Genomic DNA, 17,894 nt, shown 5'->3' with positions numbered 1-17,894 from the left:
TGTGTTATTTCTGGTTTAAAGAAGTCATGTGACCTCTGTGATTGTCAGACAGATTCAGTACTGGGCTTAAATGAAAGCCTAAAAGGTCCCCTTTCCAACGATACCAAGCACCACAACATAGAATATTGACAATATCCCTACCATGAGCCTAAACCAGATATACACCAGATTTCAAAAACGGAATTTATCTTAGGGGGTTAGTAACTTCATGAGCTGAAAAAAAGTGATTCGCTACCGCCCCTGCACTGCTGTCGTGATTTTTCTACTAGGGGTGTATACCTTGCCAAAAATCACTATGAGCCTTTGTCCCCCCGATGATACCGATCAACCCCCCTGGCTTTTAATAAATTAATCACTCACTCACACTCGTGAAGCATCAATTCCTCTCCACTGGCACTTTGCTCTCAGCCTCAGCATCAACAGTGCCCGCACATCTCGCGATAATTTTGTGCTGCCCGCAAAGTTATAATCACGGCAGCACAGCACAGCAGCGGCAGCAGCAGCAGCTACAACAGCAGTAATGGCCGCTTTCCGCAGAGTGGCAGCGCTGGCCGGCAAGCTAAACCTCTTGTCGTCGGCGAGAAACGAGCTCGTTGGTGGTCAAACGGCCAGTGGAGGAAGAACACGGAGGTGTTTCGCTTTCGGGATGTGTCTTGCAACGGGAGGCGCCGTGGCGCTTTACTTCTACAACGATATGACGAGCGGCAGTGGCAGGAAGAGGATGGGGAGTCACAGCATCAACGGTTTGCTACCGTCCATCCCGACCGTTGAAGCCAAGGAGAAGGTATGGAGGGTGACTTCAACTGGCGCTGCGGTTTGTAACGGTAACAAGGCTTTAAGTGACACGTAGCGACAGTGTTCTCACTGTTGACATAGGGGCCTCGGTGTGCAGGACTGTGGAGTTGATTAAAAACGACAGTCCACTAGAGAAAAGTAATCTCCTTCCACTTAAATTAAACAACATCGGTCCAGTTAGACGGGTCTACTTGTGTTTTGTAGCCATGGTGTGGGAGGCAGTTTATATGATTTCCTCTCGGGCGGATAAACTGTGTCATTCATTCCCAGCACGCCCACTGGAAACTGTTTGCTCACTGTCTGGCTGCAGGACGGTGTGCGCGCGCAGATGCGGGAATGGCGCTCTCCGCTCGAGCTGGTGCTGAAATGACAGCCCGTTGAGGATGTTACTGTCAGTCAGGCAGCTGTTTGAACTGCTCAACAGCAACATTTGAAATTCAAGAGTAGGCTAACACGTTGTTAAGTTACTTAACATACAGCTAGATACTATTTAAATTAACCAGTTTCCAGTGGTGGAGAAGTACTCAGATCCTTCAGATCCTTTAAATGTTAAAGGTAAAACAAATTCTGTAATCTGTAAACTAACTATAGCTATCAAATAAATGCATTAGAATAAAAAGTAATTTCCAATGAAATGTAGAGGGGTAGATATGTAAAGTAGCATAAAGTGGCATAAAGTGGTGTATGTAAGTTGTATAGTCTACTCAAGTAATGAGTATAAAGAGTACAGTACTTGAGTACATTTACTGTACCTAGTTTGACTACTGCCATTATCTAATGATTAGTTCCTAGTGGAGCTGAAACAATTAGTTTATTGACAAAAAAATAATTGGCAACATTTTGATAATTGATCGTAGATAATTGATTTCAAGCAAAAACGCTCCATTTTTGGTCTTTGGACTGTTGGTTGGACAAAAAAATACATTTGAAGATGTCACCTTAGGCCTTATAAGTATGTTCATTGTATAGGCCAAATGAATTGTTAGGCCTATAAAATGTAAAAAATAAATAAAAAAAAAGTTCCCAGATATCTGTAAATTTGCATACTACTTTTATGCATGTATGCATAATGTGCCATGTGTCCATGTTTGTTTTGTGTTGTTTTTTTTTTGTGTGGGGGGGTGGTGGGGGGGTGTTTTGTGTTGTGTGGGGGGAAAAAAAAAAAAAAAATGGGGGGGGGGGGGGGGGGGCGGGGAAGGAGGAGGAGGGGGGGAGGCAAAAAAAAAAAAAAAAAAAAAAAAAAAAAAAAAAAAAAAAAAAAAAAAAAAAAAAAGGAGCACAAAATGACAGTTGGCGACATTAAAGAACGGCTTGTTTATTGCTAAGGCCATATGGTCAAAATTAAATGATTGATTAATAACATTATAACAATGACTTATTTCACCAGTAAATTGCTGGTAAATGACAAAAACAAGCACCAGATGGGAAAAGGGAACTTTGAATGCACCACGAGGCTACCTGTTTTAAGTGAACGCACCGTCTGTGTTGTTTTTCCGACAACGGCAGCTGCGGAGCAGACTGTAACGTCCCGGTGTTGGAATCCTCTACAGGGAAATACAGTCACACCATTTAACATTAGCTGTCAGCATTTTAACCATTGTGTTTAATCCAGTTACTAGCTAACGGTAACTTGCAGCGATGCTTCTGAAAAAATAAATAAAAAGTCAGGCACCAAAATAAGGAATAGGTGCCCTATTGGCACCGCGTTTCGGTACCCAACCCTAATATGCACACCTAACATTTACTTATTTTCTGGATAAGTAGAGTCATTTAAAGTTGTAGTTGTTACTAGGAATGCACCATTGCTGATTACATAACCACCATTTTGTGGTCCCTCAAGTAAAGTACTGTAGAGCATCACCCCACTGACATGACAAGTACCTTCTAAAATTTACCACCTGCTTTATGATCAGTAGGTATGTCCTCATCAAGTTATTTTGAGTCTGGTCTGATGCTTGTATGGCGGAAATGAGCTCATTTAAGCTTCAACTTGAAAATGAGAGAAAAATATAGAACTTAATTTCCGAAGATATGCAATGCTGATCAAATAATTATGTATCTGGCGCATTGAAATAACAGCGGTTTTTGTAGGCCTACTGAAATGAACTGATACCAGTGGTTTGTTGGAGGATAGTAAATCAATCTAAAACGTGCTAAAAATGGCCATCGATCATGTAAAGTATGCAGGTTGTAAGTGTAAGGTTAGATCTTCTAAACCGCCAGGGATAAAAGAGTTGTCTGTTGGGACACTGGGATGAAGGAGGGGTAGCCGGTTTAGAAGCAGGAGAGCCTATGAAGAGACATGCAGGAGAACTGACTGAGGAACAATTTGGCTAGATAGCCTAACTTACTTGGGCACACGATACCTCCAGTGGGAAATGGGAAACACAACCATCTGCAACACTCCTGGAGAAAGGAGAGTGAAGCAGAAGTAAAAGAAACAGTGAAACACTGCTGGCAAAACTTGTAGCATTAATCTTACATTTTTTTAGAGGCATCATTCAGGCATTTAGTTCAGCATCATACTTGTTGTATCACAATGGAGAAAAATGCTGCTTCCATTTTGTATTTGTATGATAAAATAAAAATAGATTACAGTGTTATCAATTTCTGACACCAGAGACTCGAGCTGGTTGATATCTGCTGGGACCTTTGCTCGATTGTACTTTAATTTCACTAAACTGAAATAATTAAACTTGATCTCAGGAGGGAACATGGGAGGGTTAGCACAGTTTAACTCTGAGAAAACTGAGGAAGAGATGGACTTAAAGCTGCAGCTGTGAATGGAGAACACTGGGTTGCCTGAGGGGAAAACACCGGAAGCATCTGCTATGCAGTCAGGAGAACAAGACTAGGCGACAGGAACGGGTTTAGTAGTGGCTACATGACAGTATAACTGCACAGTGTACCACAATGAACGTCATTTCAAATCACTGCCATTTAATTATATTGTTTCCAAGGAGCTGACATTGCTTTTTACATCATGTTGTGCAGCATGGCATGTGAACCTAGCTGCCTTTGCAAAACTTTATAAACTTCATTCATTAGTGAGAGTCAAAGCCATGGGCGTCTGTGCTCTTACACTTGATTACAGTGCATTCCCATGAAGCCGAGCACTCATCTCCTATTCATGCCTTCAAAAGCCCCCTTGGGGAAAACAGCATCAAAGCTTTATGAATGAATATGCGTGCTCATTAGCATGTTAGCTGAGCTGAGCAGGAACCTCAGTGCGCTGGGGCCTTCGGCCAAACAGGTTTAAATTTGGAAACCTCTCCGCTAATTACACAGCTTCATGCAGCACAATCTGTTGGCGTAGCAGCTCTCCTACACTGCAGCTAATCAAGTTGAATCCCTGGCCTCTTACAGAGAGAGAGATGCTAATCAAGTAGAAAGTAGTGACAGCGTAGTTGTGTGTGTGTGTGTGTGTGTGTGTGTGTGTGTGTGTGCGTGCGTGTGTGTGTGCCCCTGTTCTCCTTTTATTGTACTGCGCCAGAGGTGCTGACTGTTTATAATCACAGAGCGCTAAATGGAGAGAGTTGATGCCAGGAATAGATGGAACTCCTCGTTATATATGCTCAAAGTCAGTTTAGATTCGGGTGTCTTTGTGAGAAGCCAGAGAGTTTTCTCTTCACAGATGGGGAAGTCACATTCAAACTATAATCATTGCGGCACATTAAACACCTATGGGGATTATTTAAATCTGCTGGTTAAATTGTAGAAGTACATTTTTACATGTACCTTTTATTATAGCCTGCACTTTTCACATAATATGACATTATGACCACCCTACACACATAATGGACTTAATTTTATGTTAATATTGTCAGTAATGTAACATTAATAAAATAACTAAAGTGTACTCCTTTGATTGCATTGTCTCCTGCTCCCCAGCCTTGATAATAACTGTTTTGTTGCTGTAATTTTGTAATCTCTTTTGAGATGCCCACCACCTTAAAATCTTTTGATTAGAAGAAATATCCTAAAACTAACACAGTAATACTTTTGTTTTGTTGGTTTTATGTCCGCAGGCACGTCTGTTTGACTTTGAGGATGGAGACGTGTACATGTCGTCCCATGAGCATCGCTTCCGCATGTTTAGCTCTGTAGAGTATGATGGGCAGCTGTACATGACTCCACAGAATTTCATCGAGTCGGTCACCATGAACGAACCAAGAAGTATGTTTCACTGACTCACAAATGAGCTTTTACACTTAGGTTCAAAACTCTTGGTCTGGGACAGAATATAATGAAATGAATGGGGTTCGTATCCAGACTAGAGGCCTGTTTGTATATTGTGTAGAGACCATGCTTTCCTTCCTGGCCCAAAGTATCTCTGAACTTCAGTTAAAAAAAGTCCCAAGAGTGCTAGAAAGGCATTTCTGTCTTTATTGGATAGGAAAGCAGAGACATATGAAAGGGGATAGAGAGGGGGGAAGACATTCACAGGTCAGGTTCAAACCCTGGACCTTCTGCATCGAGGAATAAACCTCTGCATATCCGCACCCGCTCTACCAACTGAGCTAACCGGCCACTCGAGATTGTTACTTTGAGAGAAATTACATATTCTATTTGCATCCAAGCCATTTTAATTTGATGAAGCTATACAGTTATTTTTATGACTGTGTCCTATTTTCACATGGCATTAACATGTGGATTATATATGGACTGTATCCAGATTTTGATGGATTACATTTTTGTGACATCATGCATTAAATGTATCTTTCCCAAACAGTACAGTTCCATCCTGCTATTTTAGCATCTTACATTATCCATTTGTGTGCTGGTCAGATCCAAATATTAAAGTTAAGTTATAGTTCTGTAGTTTCAATATTTGTAGCCTTACTGTTTTATTATAAATGTGTCTTTATTTGCTTTTGATAACCAACTGAATTTGAATGTGTTTTTTGATGATCATTTCTGATCTAAAATTGATGTCCCAAAATGGTTGTCAGTGCCAGGTGTAAAAATATCCTTTTTAATAATTTTATGCTGAAACCAAGTTTTAAAACACTTTCAACACGTCTGCGCTGTTTCTGTCAGCCTGCTGCCAGTTGTAACAGATTAGCCCTGGCCAGCCAGCCTCAAAGCAGATGGCTTTACAGCTATTGTTTAGTCTGAGGTTAATGTTAGTCAGACACACACACACACACACACACACACACACACTTGACTTGTCCACATTCCAGTTGCTCACATTTACCCTTCCTCTTAACCAGTTAAATATCTAAACCAGACGCTTAACTTGTGTTTTACTTTGTGACAACTGGTTTAAAAATGCCCTTCAAAGATGAGGTTATCACAAACACCCGTCCAAAAGAGCTACCATTCCTTTCTTCAGCGGGCATGTGATTGTATTGCGTGCAAACTATGCACCTGTATGTGTGTGTTTATATCTACGCTGGCTCACTGACATACGATACAGCCACACATACCCTCTTAGCCGCCGACATCCTCTAATACCCCCTTTGAAGTTGAATTAGATGAACTTTGTTGTATAAAACAGAACAAAAGTAGCATGTGCTTTTACGGGGACATTCCACATACTACAAAGACAAGCACGGGGCACTTTAGACGGTACAAATGGGCCTGTGATGATGACAGTGTATATACAATGAGTGTGTCTGCGTGTGTTAGTGTGTGTGTGTGTGTGTGTCTGTCTGTGTGTGTGTTGTGACTGTACCCAGCACATTAAGACCCATTTCTAGATCATACAGATGCTATCTAACCAAGCCCACCCAAACTTTCTTCTCTTCTTTCCCTTCTTCTTCTCTCCTCTTTTGTCTCGTTCTCTGGCAGACAAGAGGCCCTGGAGATCCCTGGCCAAACAGGTGGGAGACACACTCTTAATGCGTCTTTCTTTTGCTGTTGCAGGCATCTGTTGCATGTTACATCTGTTGCAGACCGCCAAGTTAAAATCCTGATTTTACCGGGATTGTTGAAGAGATTCTTTGTGTAAACGTAAAGGTTCTACATGTATAGTAGCATTAGTGCATGATAACACATCATTATTGATTTCATTGTCACTACGTGTAAAGAAAAAAACAGGTGAATGAAGCCTTTAGTGACCTACACACTGCATGTTACACTGGATGCTGTGGCCTGAAAAAAAAAAAAAAAACTGAACTAATATATATAATGTGCAGCCTCTGATCCATTCATTCAACACAAATTAGGTGCTTTGCTTCCCTGCCTTCCCTGCGCGTTACCTCCACCAGTTGTTTATTAGTTGAAAGCGTGGCTTACGTGCAGTAAACATTTGCATTACTGCTCTGTACAGGAAGGTGTATTGTGTCATTCACATGGTTATTCTAGTACAGCACGGGGTACAAGCAAAAAGGAAACCTGCTAATTAAACATTCCTCCATAGTGCCAATAGAGGTCAAAAACTCCACAGGTTACCTATTTACAGCCAATGGACACTTGTTTTCAAATGGTTATTTGCTTCCTTTTCACTTGATTGCAAGAAAATGGCATTTTAGATACAATACTAGAATAAATAACATGTCTAGATGGATAATTTTGTTGTGAATCCTTTCCCTCTTTCCGTGGCATGATACCCTCCCTCTCTGTTTCTTTCTATGTTAATGTCATGGTTTGAATTTTAAGTTTTTTTTTTTTTTTTTTTTTTTTTTGTTTTGTGGGCCACTTTTTTTTTTTTTGTGTTTTTTGTGCGCTTGTCAGGAGTTGGAAAAGGTTTTGTCAGAAACTCCCCCAGTATGGAGAGGATCCTCCAAACTGTTCCGCAACCTGAGAGAACGAGGTCGGAGAAGATACACGCACACGCACACGCACACGCACACGCACACGCACACACACATACACACACACACACACACACACAAACACACACACACTACTAAATAACACTTATTCAATTGTTATCAAAGTAGTAAGATAATAACAAGGTAAGAGGATGTCACTGGATTAGGATTTGGAGTTTTGTTTCACCATTACAGTTGCTTTATAGATATACTCAATATACTAATTTCACTGTAAATTATGTACAGCCTAAATTTTCTGGTGATATGAGGAGTCAGTGATAAACAGTTTTATACATTTAACAGCATTTTTGCAGCTTTTTAGTGCACTTGCTTGTCTGTATGAATATCAGGCTTACCTGCTGATGTGTGACTAAATAGCGCTTGTGAGCTTGTGTGTGTGTGTGTGTGTGTGTGTGTGTGTGTGTGTGTCAGTCAGTCAGTCACTGTAGGTGTCTCTAATCCGGGTTCGAAGCCATGCTGTCCTTCCTCAAACAACCTGCTGAAAAAAACTAAAAATAACCCCCCGCTCCTTCTCCTCCTATCCTCCCCCTGTTCTCTCCACTTCACTGTTCCTTTCCTACACACACACACACACACACACACACACACACACACACACACACACACACACACACACACACACACACACACACACACTCAGAGTTGCTAAATATAACATACACTCTCTTTCTCTGTCATGATAATGTTTTACACCTTGTAACTAATGTGTTATGGTTACGCTTCAGGGACCAGTATCCAGGAGCATTGGCTTCATCCTTTTTTTAATCAGAGAGATAGAGAGAGAAAAAACAGATACCAAAAAACTGAGAGGAAATGAAAAAGGAGATACAGAGAGAGAGAGAGAGAGAGAGAGAGAGAGAGAGAGAGAGAGAGAGAGAGAGAGAGAGAGAGAGAGAGAGAGAGAGAGAGAAGTGGGGAGACGTAGAGAAATCAAAGAAGTAGCTGGATTGTAAAGGAACAAGTATTTACAGAAAAACAGACTAAGTAGAGTGAGGAATGAAAGAGCACAAGAGGAAAGAGACATTGTAGTTATATACAGTGCATGTCTATTCAAATTGCTGGTGGCATATTACAAAGACCACACACACACACACACACACACACACACACACACACACACACACACACACACACACACACACACACACACACACACACACACACACAGTATACCTCCTATGTATACTTATTTGTTTTTATTACCTCTAAACCACTGATTTGTTTATCAGTGTGTGTGTGTGTGTGTGTGTGTGTGTGTGTGTGTTCTCCTCTTCATGCCATGATGAGCGAGACAGCGAGACAGTTAAAATCCTTGGGATGGCTTTGGATTTCTGAGAATGACATAGCTATGTGTCAGATAAAGGAATGCATAGTGTTGCTTGAACATTGTTGAGTGTGTGTGTTTTTGTTTTTTTGGGGGTGGGGGCTATACAACGTGTCAGTATTGGTTGGCCTTGTGTTACACAATAACCTGGCACAGTACTTTGGTTTAGAAACATCCAATGTATTCAGCAATGTGATGAGTTCACGGTTAGGTGATTATTTGTATACCATAGCATTCTGGGCATTTACATGACAGACTACAGCTCATAGTAAATGTAAATCCATATTGTCAGCCATCAATCATATCAGTTGTATGAATGTACCTATAATGAGTTTATGTTTTACTGGTGTTAAAAGCATTATTTATTACTAGAACAGTCCCATATATTTTCTTTTTAAGAAAACTTTATCTTGGTCAGAAACAGTTATGGATATGGGGCCATAAAGCCATTGATACATTGTGATATTGGCTTATACAAATAAACCTGATTTTTTATTTTTGAAATACTATCATCTTATAATTATATCCATTTCTAGACAAACATAACATTTTAAAATGTAGAGACACAAGCAAATATAAGTAAATTGCTATAATAGGTACATATGTAAATAGCAAACATAGTAGTATCAAACTAAATAAAATTTTGTTTAGACTGATCATTGACTTTGTTGGAAAGTTTTTTCTCCTGATGATAATTACCTGGGAATTAATGTACCCACCCTTTTAATCAGTAGCATATCACAAAGGGTGTGAGTATAAACATGCAGAATGCATTTTAGAAACTTGAGTAGTTTCAGAGTGTATCTCCTGGTTTTTACACAGCTCAGGCTACATGGGGGAAAAGATAATTCAGTTCCAAACCAGCTCCTCTACACAAAGCAGTCAGGCATCAGGAAAACACAAGGCTTACACTGGTTTTAGCTGGTGTCATGTTCACCTACACACACGTACACACACATACATGGGAAAGCAGTCTCCCGTAACACTCAAGCGAGTCACCCTGAACTATCTGAGCGATCAGACAGAAAGCGAAAAATAGGGAGAGAGAGAGAGAGAGAGAGAGAGAGAGAGAGAGAGAGAGAGAGAGAGAGAGAGAGAGAGAGAGAGAGAGAGAGAGAGAGAGAGAGAGAGAGAGAGAGAGAGAGAGAGAGAGCTACAAAGATTCCTAAATGGGCCTGAGGCAAGAAAGGATCACTTCCTAAAACATTTTTCACTTGCTTATCTAAACACAGACACATACACATGCACACACCCCTACCAGCCAGTGTCTTTACTTTGGACACTTGGGGTGTAGAAAAAGAAACGGTGTGTGGCCCAATGGCTTTTGGCAGCTAAAGCTCCAGAAGACACATTTTAAGATGCTATCTTCATCAAAGGAAGGATTATGTGTGTGTGTGTGTGTGTGTGTGTGTGTGTGTGTGTGTGTGTGTGTGTGTGTGTGTGTGTGAATGTGACCTTTTCTTTAACTCTCTGTCTTGGTCTCTTTACTAGGCATCATCTCATACACAGAGTACCTGTTCCTGCTCTGCATCCTGACAAGTGAGTCAATTCACTCTCTCTACACATTCTCCTTCATCTCATTTTCTCCTTATTTATTCAATCTTTCTCTCACTTTACTGTAGCAGTATGCTGTGCTTGTTTTTGGGAGAAGGTTAGCTAAGGTACATGCTATGAATTATACTCAGGCCCACCCGGAATTTAACAAGAGGCTATTATAACACAAATCTGGTGGTTTTCCCCTTCCCCTTGGGGTAAGACAAGAAATTGAGAAAGAGACAGAGAAAGGAAGAAAAATACCTCTACTTATAACCTTTCAAAACTTAAATATAGACAGGAATGTGAGGCTTATTCCTTGAAAAAAAGAAACTGCACTCGTTACTCTCTGAGAACAGCAATTTACTGCACTATATACTGCCCATTACACCTTCCAAATTGTTAAATATGTATGCTGTTCTTCCCCTCAAAGTCAGGAATTAATGGCTTTTTCTCTTCTGTAAATGACCAGTCACCGGATTGACAGTGTCAATGTTTAATGTTCTTATCTAACTGAATAAAATGAAAATTGCAGCAACATTTCTTCCTAGAGAAAGTCCCAGGGGTTGTCTAGTTTAGCTTAGTGTGTGTCCACATCAAATAAGAGAGCTGCCATTAATCACATTAATCAGGAAAGGGTTTATGTTGTTGCTGTTTGATTGCATTTAATCAATGTTAATTGGAAATTCAGATGGGAAGATACAGTAAGGGTTCATTTGTAGAAACTGGTCTTGATAACTGAAATTACTTTACATTACATGTCATTTAGCTGACGCTTTTATCCAAAGCGACTTACAATTGCTATATATCAGAAGTCACACGCATCTGGAGCAATTGGGGGTTAAGTGTCTTGCTCAAGGACACATTGGTTGATGTATCACAGTGGAAATTGAACCCTGGTCTCCCACACCAAAGGTATGTGTCATATCCACTGCGCCATCACCACCATTTCAGTTCCAAACATGTTGTACCTGCATGAGTTTCAATAATGATATCAAATTATTGTGTATGATATCTTGGACTTCTTACTTGGGTTGAAGGACCAGCAAAGGGTAAAGTAGAAAACAATTCTTGGTTTGTTCAAAAATGTCTTCAGTTTTTTTTTCTGGTAGCAAACATATGCATGCTGGTATTTCTAGAATAAAGACATAAAGTGACCCAAACATTATCTGATTTGGTAGACTTGATTTTTAAGAAATGGCAAGAGTGAAAAAGTCAGATGTTAACTGTAACTCATAGTCCTTATAGATTTATCCACCTGCCCCATCTCCCTCCTGTCTAGCCTATCTGCCACTTGCTAATTGTATATGCTATTTCTGGATTTAGAATTGCCTTTAACACACACACACACACACGCACATACACTCACCCTATGCTCTCCTCTCTGTTCTCCAGAGCCCCATGCTGGCTTCAAGATTGCTTTCAATATGTTTGATGCAGACGGCAACCAGATGGTGGACAAGAGGGAGTTCTTGGTGGTGAGTCTCTGATACTGATAGAAAATCCATCCCATGACCGTTATTATTAACATCACGTAGGGCTGGGCGATAGGGAGAAAATCAGATATCACAATATTCTTGACCAGATACCTCGATACTGATATTGCGGCGATATTCTAGGGTTGACAATTGGTGCTTTAACAAAATATCTTCACACTTAGATTTTAGATAAATAATCATCAGTAATGTGGACATACTGTCTAAGAGGGGGAAAAGGCAAGTAATAAAACAGCTAGAACAGTCTGGTAAGTTCAGAAAAGTACATCACTTTACTGTAATGCAGCCTTTAAAACCAGTAAAAGACAACACTTATGTCATATCAAGATATTACGATATCCAAAATCTAAGACGATATCTAATCTCATATCACGATATCGATATGATATCGATATATTGCCCAGCCCTAACATCACGTTTTTCTCCCATCGCAAAAGGTCAAGGTTAGGATATTAAAGGTGTTGACAGTCAGTGTGAAGTGACTATCAGTGAAACAGGGATGGACGATTAGAAAGTTGTGTTTATGTACCTTAAATCCCACTGCCTTAAGCTGAAGCTGCCTTTTTGTTACATTTTAAAGCTGATTTTCTGTTTACTTTTTCTAAAGACAGCGTATGAAACATATGAGTAGCCTAACTGTAATAGCATTTCTTTAGATTAAAAATCTATAAGGGCTACATGTGTCTTGCTTTCCTTGTGGGATGGGACCAACAGATTTTTAATTGAAAACACTGTTGCAGGCAGGAAGTGATCAGAATCCCTGTGGAGGCTGGTGGGAGTGGGATGGTATACCAGCGGGAGGAGGTGGTAATGGTTGAAGATCCTGTGGGAGGGAGTGGGCAGGTGCGGGACCGGAAAAAAACAAAACATTCACACATTAAAGGTTCAGCGATAGGCTCTGATTTTCAGACTTTGACTAAAAATTACATCTGTAATCAAATGAAGGGAATATTAATTCAAATAAACCCATAATGAACGACGTCAGGCCCTTTTGTGATCACAACTTGTGAAATATTCCTGGAGATATCCCTTTATAATTGATACTGCAGTGTTTGATGTAATGTTGTAGGTAACACTTTTCATTATCAATTCAAATTAATACAAATTGATTCATTTAAAATTGTTTAGTGAATAGACTAAAAGTTGCTGTTAATGATGTTTTCCTGGGCCAGTACATGGAAAGCAAAATACAAAGCTATGACCACTTATTCTCCCAATTAAGAAAAATGATCCATACTTATACAACTGCAGTTTTCTGCCCAATGTGATTCAGCTTTGACTTACCTTATTATTTTTGCGACCACAAGTCCCTCCAGAAGCCAAACTAGAAAACCAAGACTCTTAATCGTGTTGTCAAAAGGCCAATTCTTGAATCACATCATAGGCCAGCATGAAAAAGTGTGCGACTTTTGTGAACTCAGTGAATGTTACATACATACGAACATTTAAGCTTCAGAGTTTTAAATCTGGCTTTGAACCAGATCCTCCCTCCTTCTCTCATTACAGCTTCAGGAGATCTTCCGGAAGAAAAATGAGAAGAAAGGGAGAAAAGGAGATGCTGAGAAGTCGGCACAGTTGGTAAGAAAGTTGGTAACGTGGGACGAGGGTGTGTTTGTCTGTGGGAGGAGAGGCACATTTGTAATGATAATAAGATTCTTTCACTAATCGCCCTTACTACAGCCAACAGTGAAAACAACCATTAATTATTTATGGACTTCAGTAATGCTGCTATTATCAGTGGGGTCAACTTGAAATAAAATGTCCAGGAGGTTAATGTAACAGTAAAAAAAAAAAACATTACTGTAAAGTTACTTCCCTTTGAAAATGGCATTTTAATACATCCATGAGAATACATCCATGAGTATTTTAATACATCCATGAGTGTAGAATGGATGACACAACACGATGAATGCTGTGTCAAACTGTGGATGTATGGAAAATGACATATCACCATCAAAGTTAATTATCATCTGTATTTAAGCAAGTACTAAAGTTAGCTAAACCCTTCATGTAACATTTGTGCATGCTGCCTTATAGAAAACGTTTTTGACAATGTGGTATCTCTTCTGTTTTTTACTGTGTACTGTGTAATTGGATACACTCTTAAAAGACTTTGTCCTTTTTCAACACTTCTTTGGTTTAACTTTTGGTCACCTTGCTTTACTACACTGAATTACGCTTTTTATGTTTATATCTGCAGGCTTGATTGGCTAATCGTAAAGTAGGTTTGAACTTAATAAAATATAAAGCCTGCATGTGGTATTAGAGAGAAATAATAAATTGGTCAGACTGGGTGAGTTTGAGTTTTTTACAGAGATATCGCTGCTGGCATATACAGTATGTCGGCTAATATCAAGACATGTCAGCACGGAAATACCAAAGATTTGTAGAGGTAAAACTGTGATGTGATTACAAAGAGTTTCTTTTTTCACATATAAACTGGCAATTTTGGTCACAATTCTTTAAAAAACAAATTTTAAGGGAGCATTGTCAGGAATGTTTGTTGATGTTATGTGTTATGTAAAAATATGACTATGGGCAGATATATCATTTTTAAACTAACAGATGTAAAATCAAAAATGTAATCACAGATGTGTTGAAAATGACATCCCCCTGCAGAGCGTATCCACAACCTCTCTGCATGTACTAACATGTCTTCTCTCTTCCTCCCTCCTCCTCTCTGACTGCATGCTCTGTCCTCTTTCTCTTCCTTGTGTCTCTCTCTGTGTGTTAGAGTATGCAGCTCTATGGATATCAGGTTGCCCCCATGAACAGCGTATGTATCTAAAACTGTAACCCCTTAGTCTGCTTTCTGCTCTTCTTTAAATGGTTAAAGAAATTGATATAAGGATGAACAGAGGAACAGAGCGCTAGCCGTTTCTGTCAGCTGGTTACTACATGCTACATGGTTTTATTTGAAAAAGAAAGTAGTATATTATCAAAACTTCAATGGGGACTTAAACATGGATATGATAAAAGGTTAAGCATTCATGGTAGACAGATTTTTACGAACAATATTGCAGAATATCTAGAACCTCTGAAAATCTGTCATTATTTTTTTTAGAAAGCTTTTTTACCCTTATTTTTGTGGTAATATTTCTCAATTGACAGAATATTTTGAGCTAAGTTTGTATTTCTCAATAATGGGAAATATGATTAAATGAATAGTTTTCTGAAACATTTTCAAATACATTTATTGGATGTCGGGCGATCTGGGAACAGGGATAATTCAGCATATAATAGGTTCATATAAGAGGTTCACGTAATAGGTGAGTTTTACTGACAATTTCTCTAAATAATGAATCTCATGATCCAACACCAGTTTCACAACCTGCTGGGTATCTGGCAAATCATTTAAAATTCACTCTGTTTTGTTCAGACTATTTTACTTAATTCTGGGGACTCTGGTAGGTTTGTTGGGTGCAAATGTCAATTATACTGGGATCCTTAGAGGACTCTGTCTAATGCCTCTGTCACCCACTTTTGTGTCCTGACCTGCTCTTTGAAAAAGTCTTAACCCTGAGCCAGTCCACCTGATCCTCTGTTGTCAGTAAAACATACAGAGTAGACTCCTTGAAAGGATGAATGGATAGGAAGAATAAGTGGGATAGAGAGAGACTTCCTTCAAGACATAGTGTCCATCTGTCAGGTCAGCTGGGTGATTGATCGAGGGATGATGGCAGAGGGTAGGATGAATGGAGAGAGGGATGGCAGCAGAGGAGTAATATATTTAAGGGGTCAGGAGAGATGAACTCTTACAAAAAGAGAGTGATGTGATTTAGGATGACTTGAGGCCCTCTAAAGCTCTAAACACGATCAGACACTGTCCGTTTTTGGACACGTGCTGTTTGTCTGACGGTGTGTGTTCCTGTTGGGGTTTTTGTTTTACTCACAGAGAGAGCAGGAGATTTTTATTGAAGAAATGACAATAATGACATTTTGACACTGCAATAGGTAATTTTTTGCCCCTAATTTCCACTTAAGATACAATGATAACCACTTTAGAAGTTTGCCCACCCTGAGTGGTAATACATATTTACTAATTGAGATGGAGTACAGTGCAGCAAAGGAGGCTCAAGGAGGATGTGTACTGTCCAGTACCTGGACGCTACCAGCCAGTAGTCTCTGTTCAGACTATGTTCGTTCTTTATTTCTTTCTCTGTCTCTCCCTCTCTCACACACACACACACACACACACACTCCTTGTCCTGTCAGTGCTGTGATGGATAGCTGCATTATCACTGTGAAGTTAAGAGCGGTGCAGGGTCATGTTAAAATGGCTGCTGCTGCGTTCTCCCTGGAGAGACAGACGAGGTGGGTGGTCAGGTTGTCTTTTAAAAAGGCAGGATACACTCTTAACAGAAGCAGCTCTTTTTTGTGGCGTTGGACAACTTTATGTTCAGCTGGTTCACGATCATAGGAAATATAGGAAAACATGCTTTTAGGTGAAAGAATTGTGAATTAGCTTCAGAGCTTTTACGCTTATTATTTTTTCAAATTTTGCATGTGTTTGTTGTTGAAAGGCAAAGTAACGAATGGTAGCTTAGATAATTTAGATATAAAGGTCTTACAGCAGATTGCTCATAGATAGCTTTTATTGTTACGTTAACCAAGAGTCAGTTAACCATGAGTGTTTTTTCTGACCCTTCCTCTCTTCATTCCTATTTAGTTTGACACTAATGGTTTTTTATGTTTGGTGCTTACAGTGGATGTGGTGAATTTATAGTTGAATCAAACATTACAAATGGATATTACTACTATAATTGAATTGATGACAGAACATGAATTCTAAACATTAAAATTTTCTTTCTTCCTCCCCACTTTTATTAGCCATTTTTTTCTAATAAACAGCATTTCATCAATGTAGGGTTAGCAAATAATTTGTGCCTACAATTTACAATATGCTTTATCCATTTTTTGCAAAACAGAATGGATGGGATTTTCCATATTAGGCAGTTAACTGAGCGCAAGATCAGAATTATCTTGATCAAGTATTTACTATTTATTGAAGGTTCAGTTGGTACGTTTTATAAAAAATAAGTTTTTGCTATGTTTGCTGAAACTGTCACTACACAACACTATAACAAGTTTCCACCGTGCCCGAAGGAAAACAACCTATCAGAGCTGAGGAGTTGCTAACTCACTGTCAATGACTGCTCGTAAGCTGCGGTCAAACTGTTAAAAACTGTTACTGCATTGCCTATTTCTCGCCTCTAATGTTTTTGGCAATATATTTCAGTGTACATTTTAGCTGTAAAATGAGAATGTTTGTGACCAAGTTGAGCTAAAACCAAGCACCATCTACTGGCTGCTGGAGCAAACATTCTGATTTTAACGCTAAAAAGTACAAAATATGTTTCTGAAAACATCTGAGGCGAGAAATAGACAATGCAGTAACAGCATCTTGATTTATATGTAATCAGCGCTGTCTAGTTTTACAGTTTGATTGCAGTTCACGAGCTGTCATTGACACTGCGTTAGAGACTCCTCGGCTCTGTTTTTATCATGCCATTCGAAGCCCCAGGAAGAGGCAGAGAAATTAGATTTTTTGATTCGTGTAGTACTGTCAGGATATAGTGACAGTTAAAGCAAATATGAATTCATGAATATGCAGTGCATGTACTGTATATTTAACGTAGTGATGCACTTCATGAATCTGTTTGTATATATTAAGATTTGATAGAGTGAATATTGGAAGCTGAAGTTTATTTCCTGAAGCGGTTAAGATGTAGGTGAACTGACCCTGGCCCTGCTTGACCGCTCCTACAGGTGCTAAAAAAAGACAGTCAGGAGTTTGTGGCGCGGAGTTACTGGGACGTTCTGAGGCGAAGCGCCAGTCAAGTCCTCTTTTCTGACCTGGCGGAGGTACACAGACCCAACTGTTCTCTGTCATCCCTCTATTATCATCCTTCACTCTTCAGTTTTCTGTAGTTAATGTTGATCCTCCAACTGGCCCCATAGATC

The 17,894-nt window shown here is 39.5% G+C and overlaps 1 protein-coding gene across 8 annotated transcripts in view; it reads left to right on the top strand.

Annotated features, from left to right (window-relative positions):
• The first annotated feature begins 458 nt into the window (after positions 1 to 458).
• micu3a (mitochondrial calcium uptake family, member 3a) overlaps positions 459 to 17,894 on the top strand; it is a 29,939-nt gene continuing 12,503 nt past the window's right edge. For 2 of the 8 annotated variants that reach the window (XM_039805305.1, XM_039805291.1), the window contains exons 1-9: positions 459 to 784; positions 4,824 to 4,971; positions 6,592 to 6,623; positions 7,477 to 7,555; positions 10,393 to 10,440; positions 11,830 to 11,912; positions 13,437 to 13,508; positions 14,665 to 14,706; positions 17,700 to 17,795. In XM_039805305.1, the coding sequence (XP_039661239.1) occupies positions 521 to 784; positions 4,824 to 4,971; positions 6,592 to 6,623; positions 7,477 to 7,555; positions 10,393 to 10,440; positions 11,830 to 11,912; positions 13,437 to 13,508; positions 14,665 to 14,706; positions 17,700 to 17,795 (864 nt within the window). In that variant the 5' untranslated portion in view covers positions 459 to 520. The remainder of the gene's footprint in view (positions 785 to 4,823; positions 4,972 to 6,591; positions 6,624 to 7,476; positions 7,556 to 10,392; positions 10,441 to 11,829; positions 11,913 to 13,436; positions 13,509 to 14,664; positions 14,707 to 17,699; positions 17,796 to 17,894) is intronic. The other 6 variants (XM_039805299.1, XM_039805313.1, XM_039805323.1 and 3 more) reach the window with 6 other exon arrangements.

This window comes from Perca fluviatilis, chromosome 1 (assembly GCF_010015445.1).
Source record: "Perca fluviatilis chromosome 1, GENO_Pfluv_1.0, whole genome shotgun sequence".
NCBI lineage: Eukaryota > Metazoa > Chordata > Actinopteri > Perciformes > Percidae > Perca > Perca fluviatilis.
The sequence above is the reverse complement of the archived record's forward strand: the minus strand, read 5'-3'. Positions and strand labels throughout refer to the sequence as shown.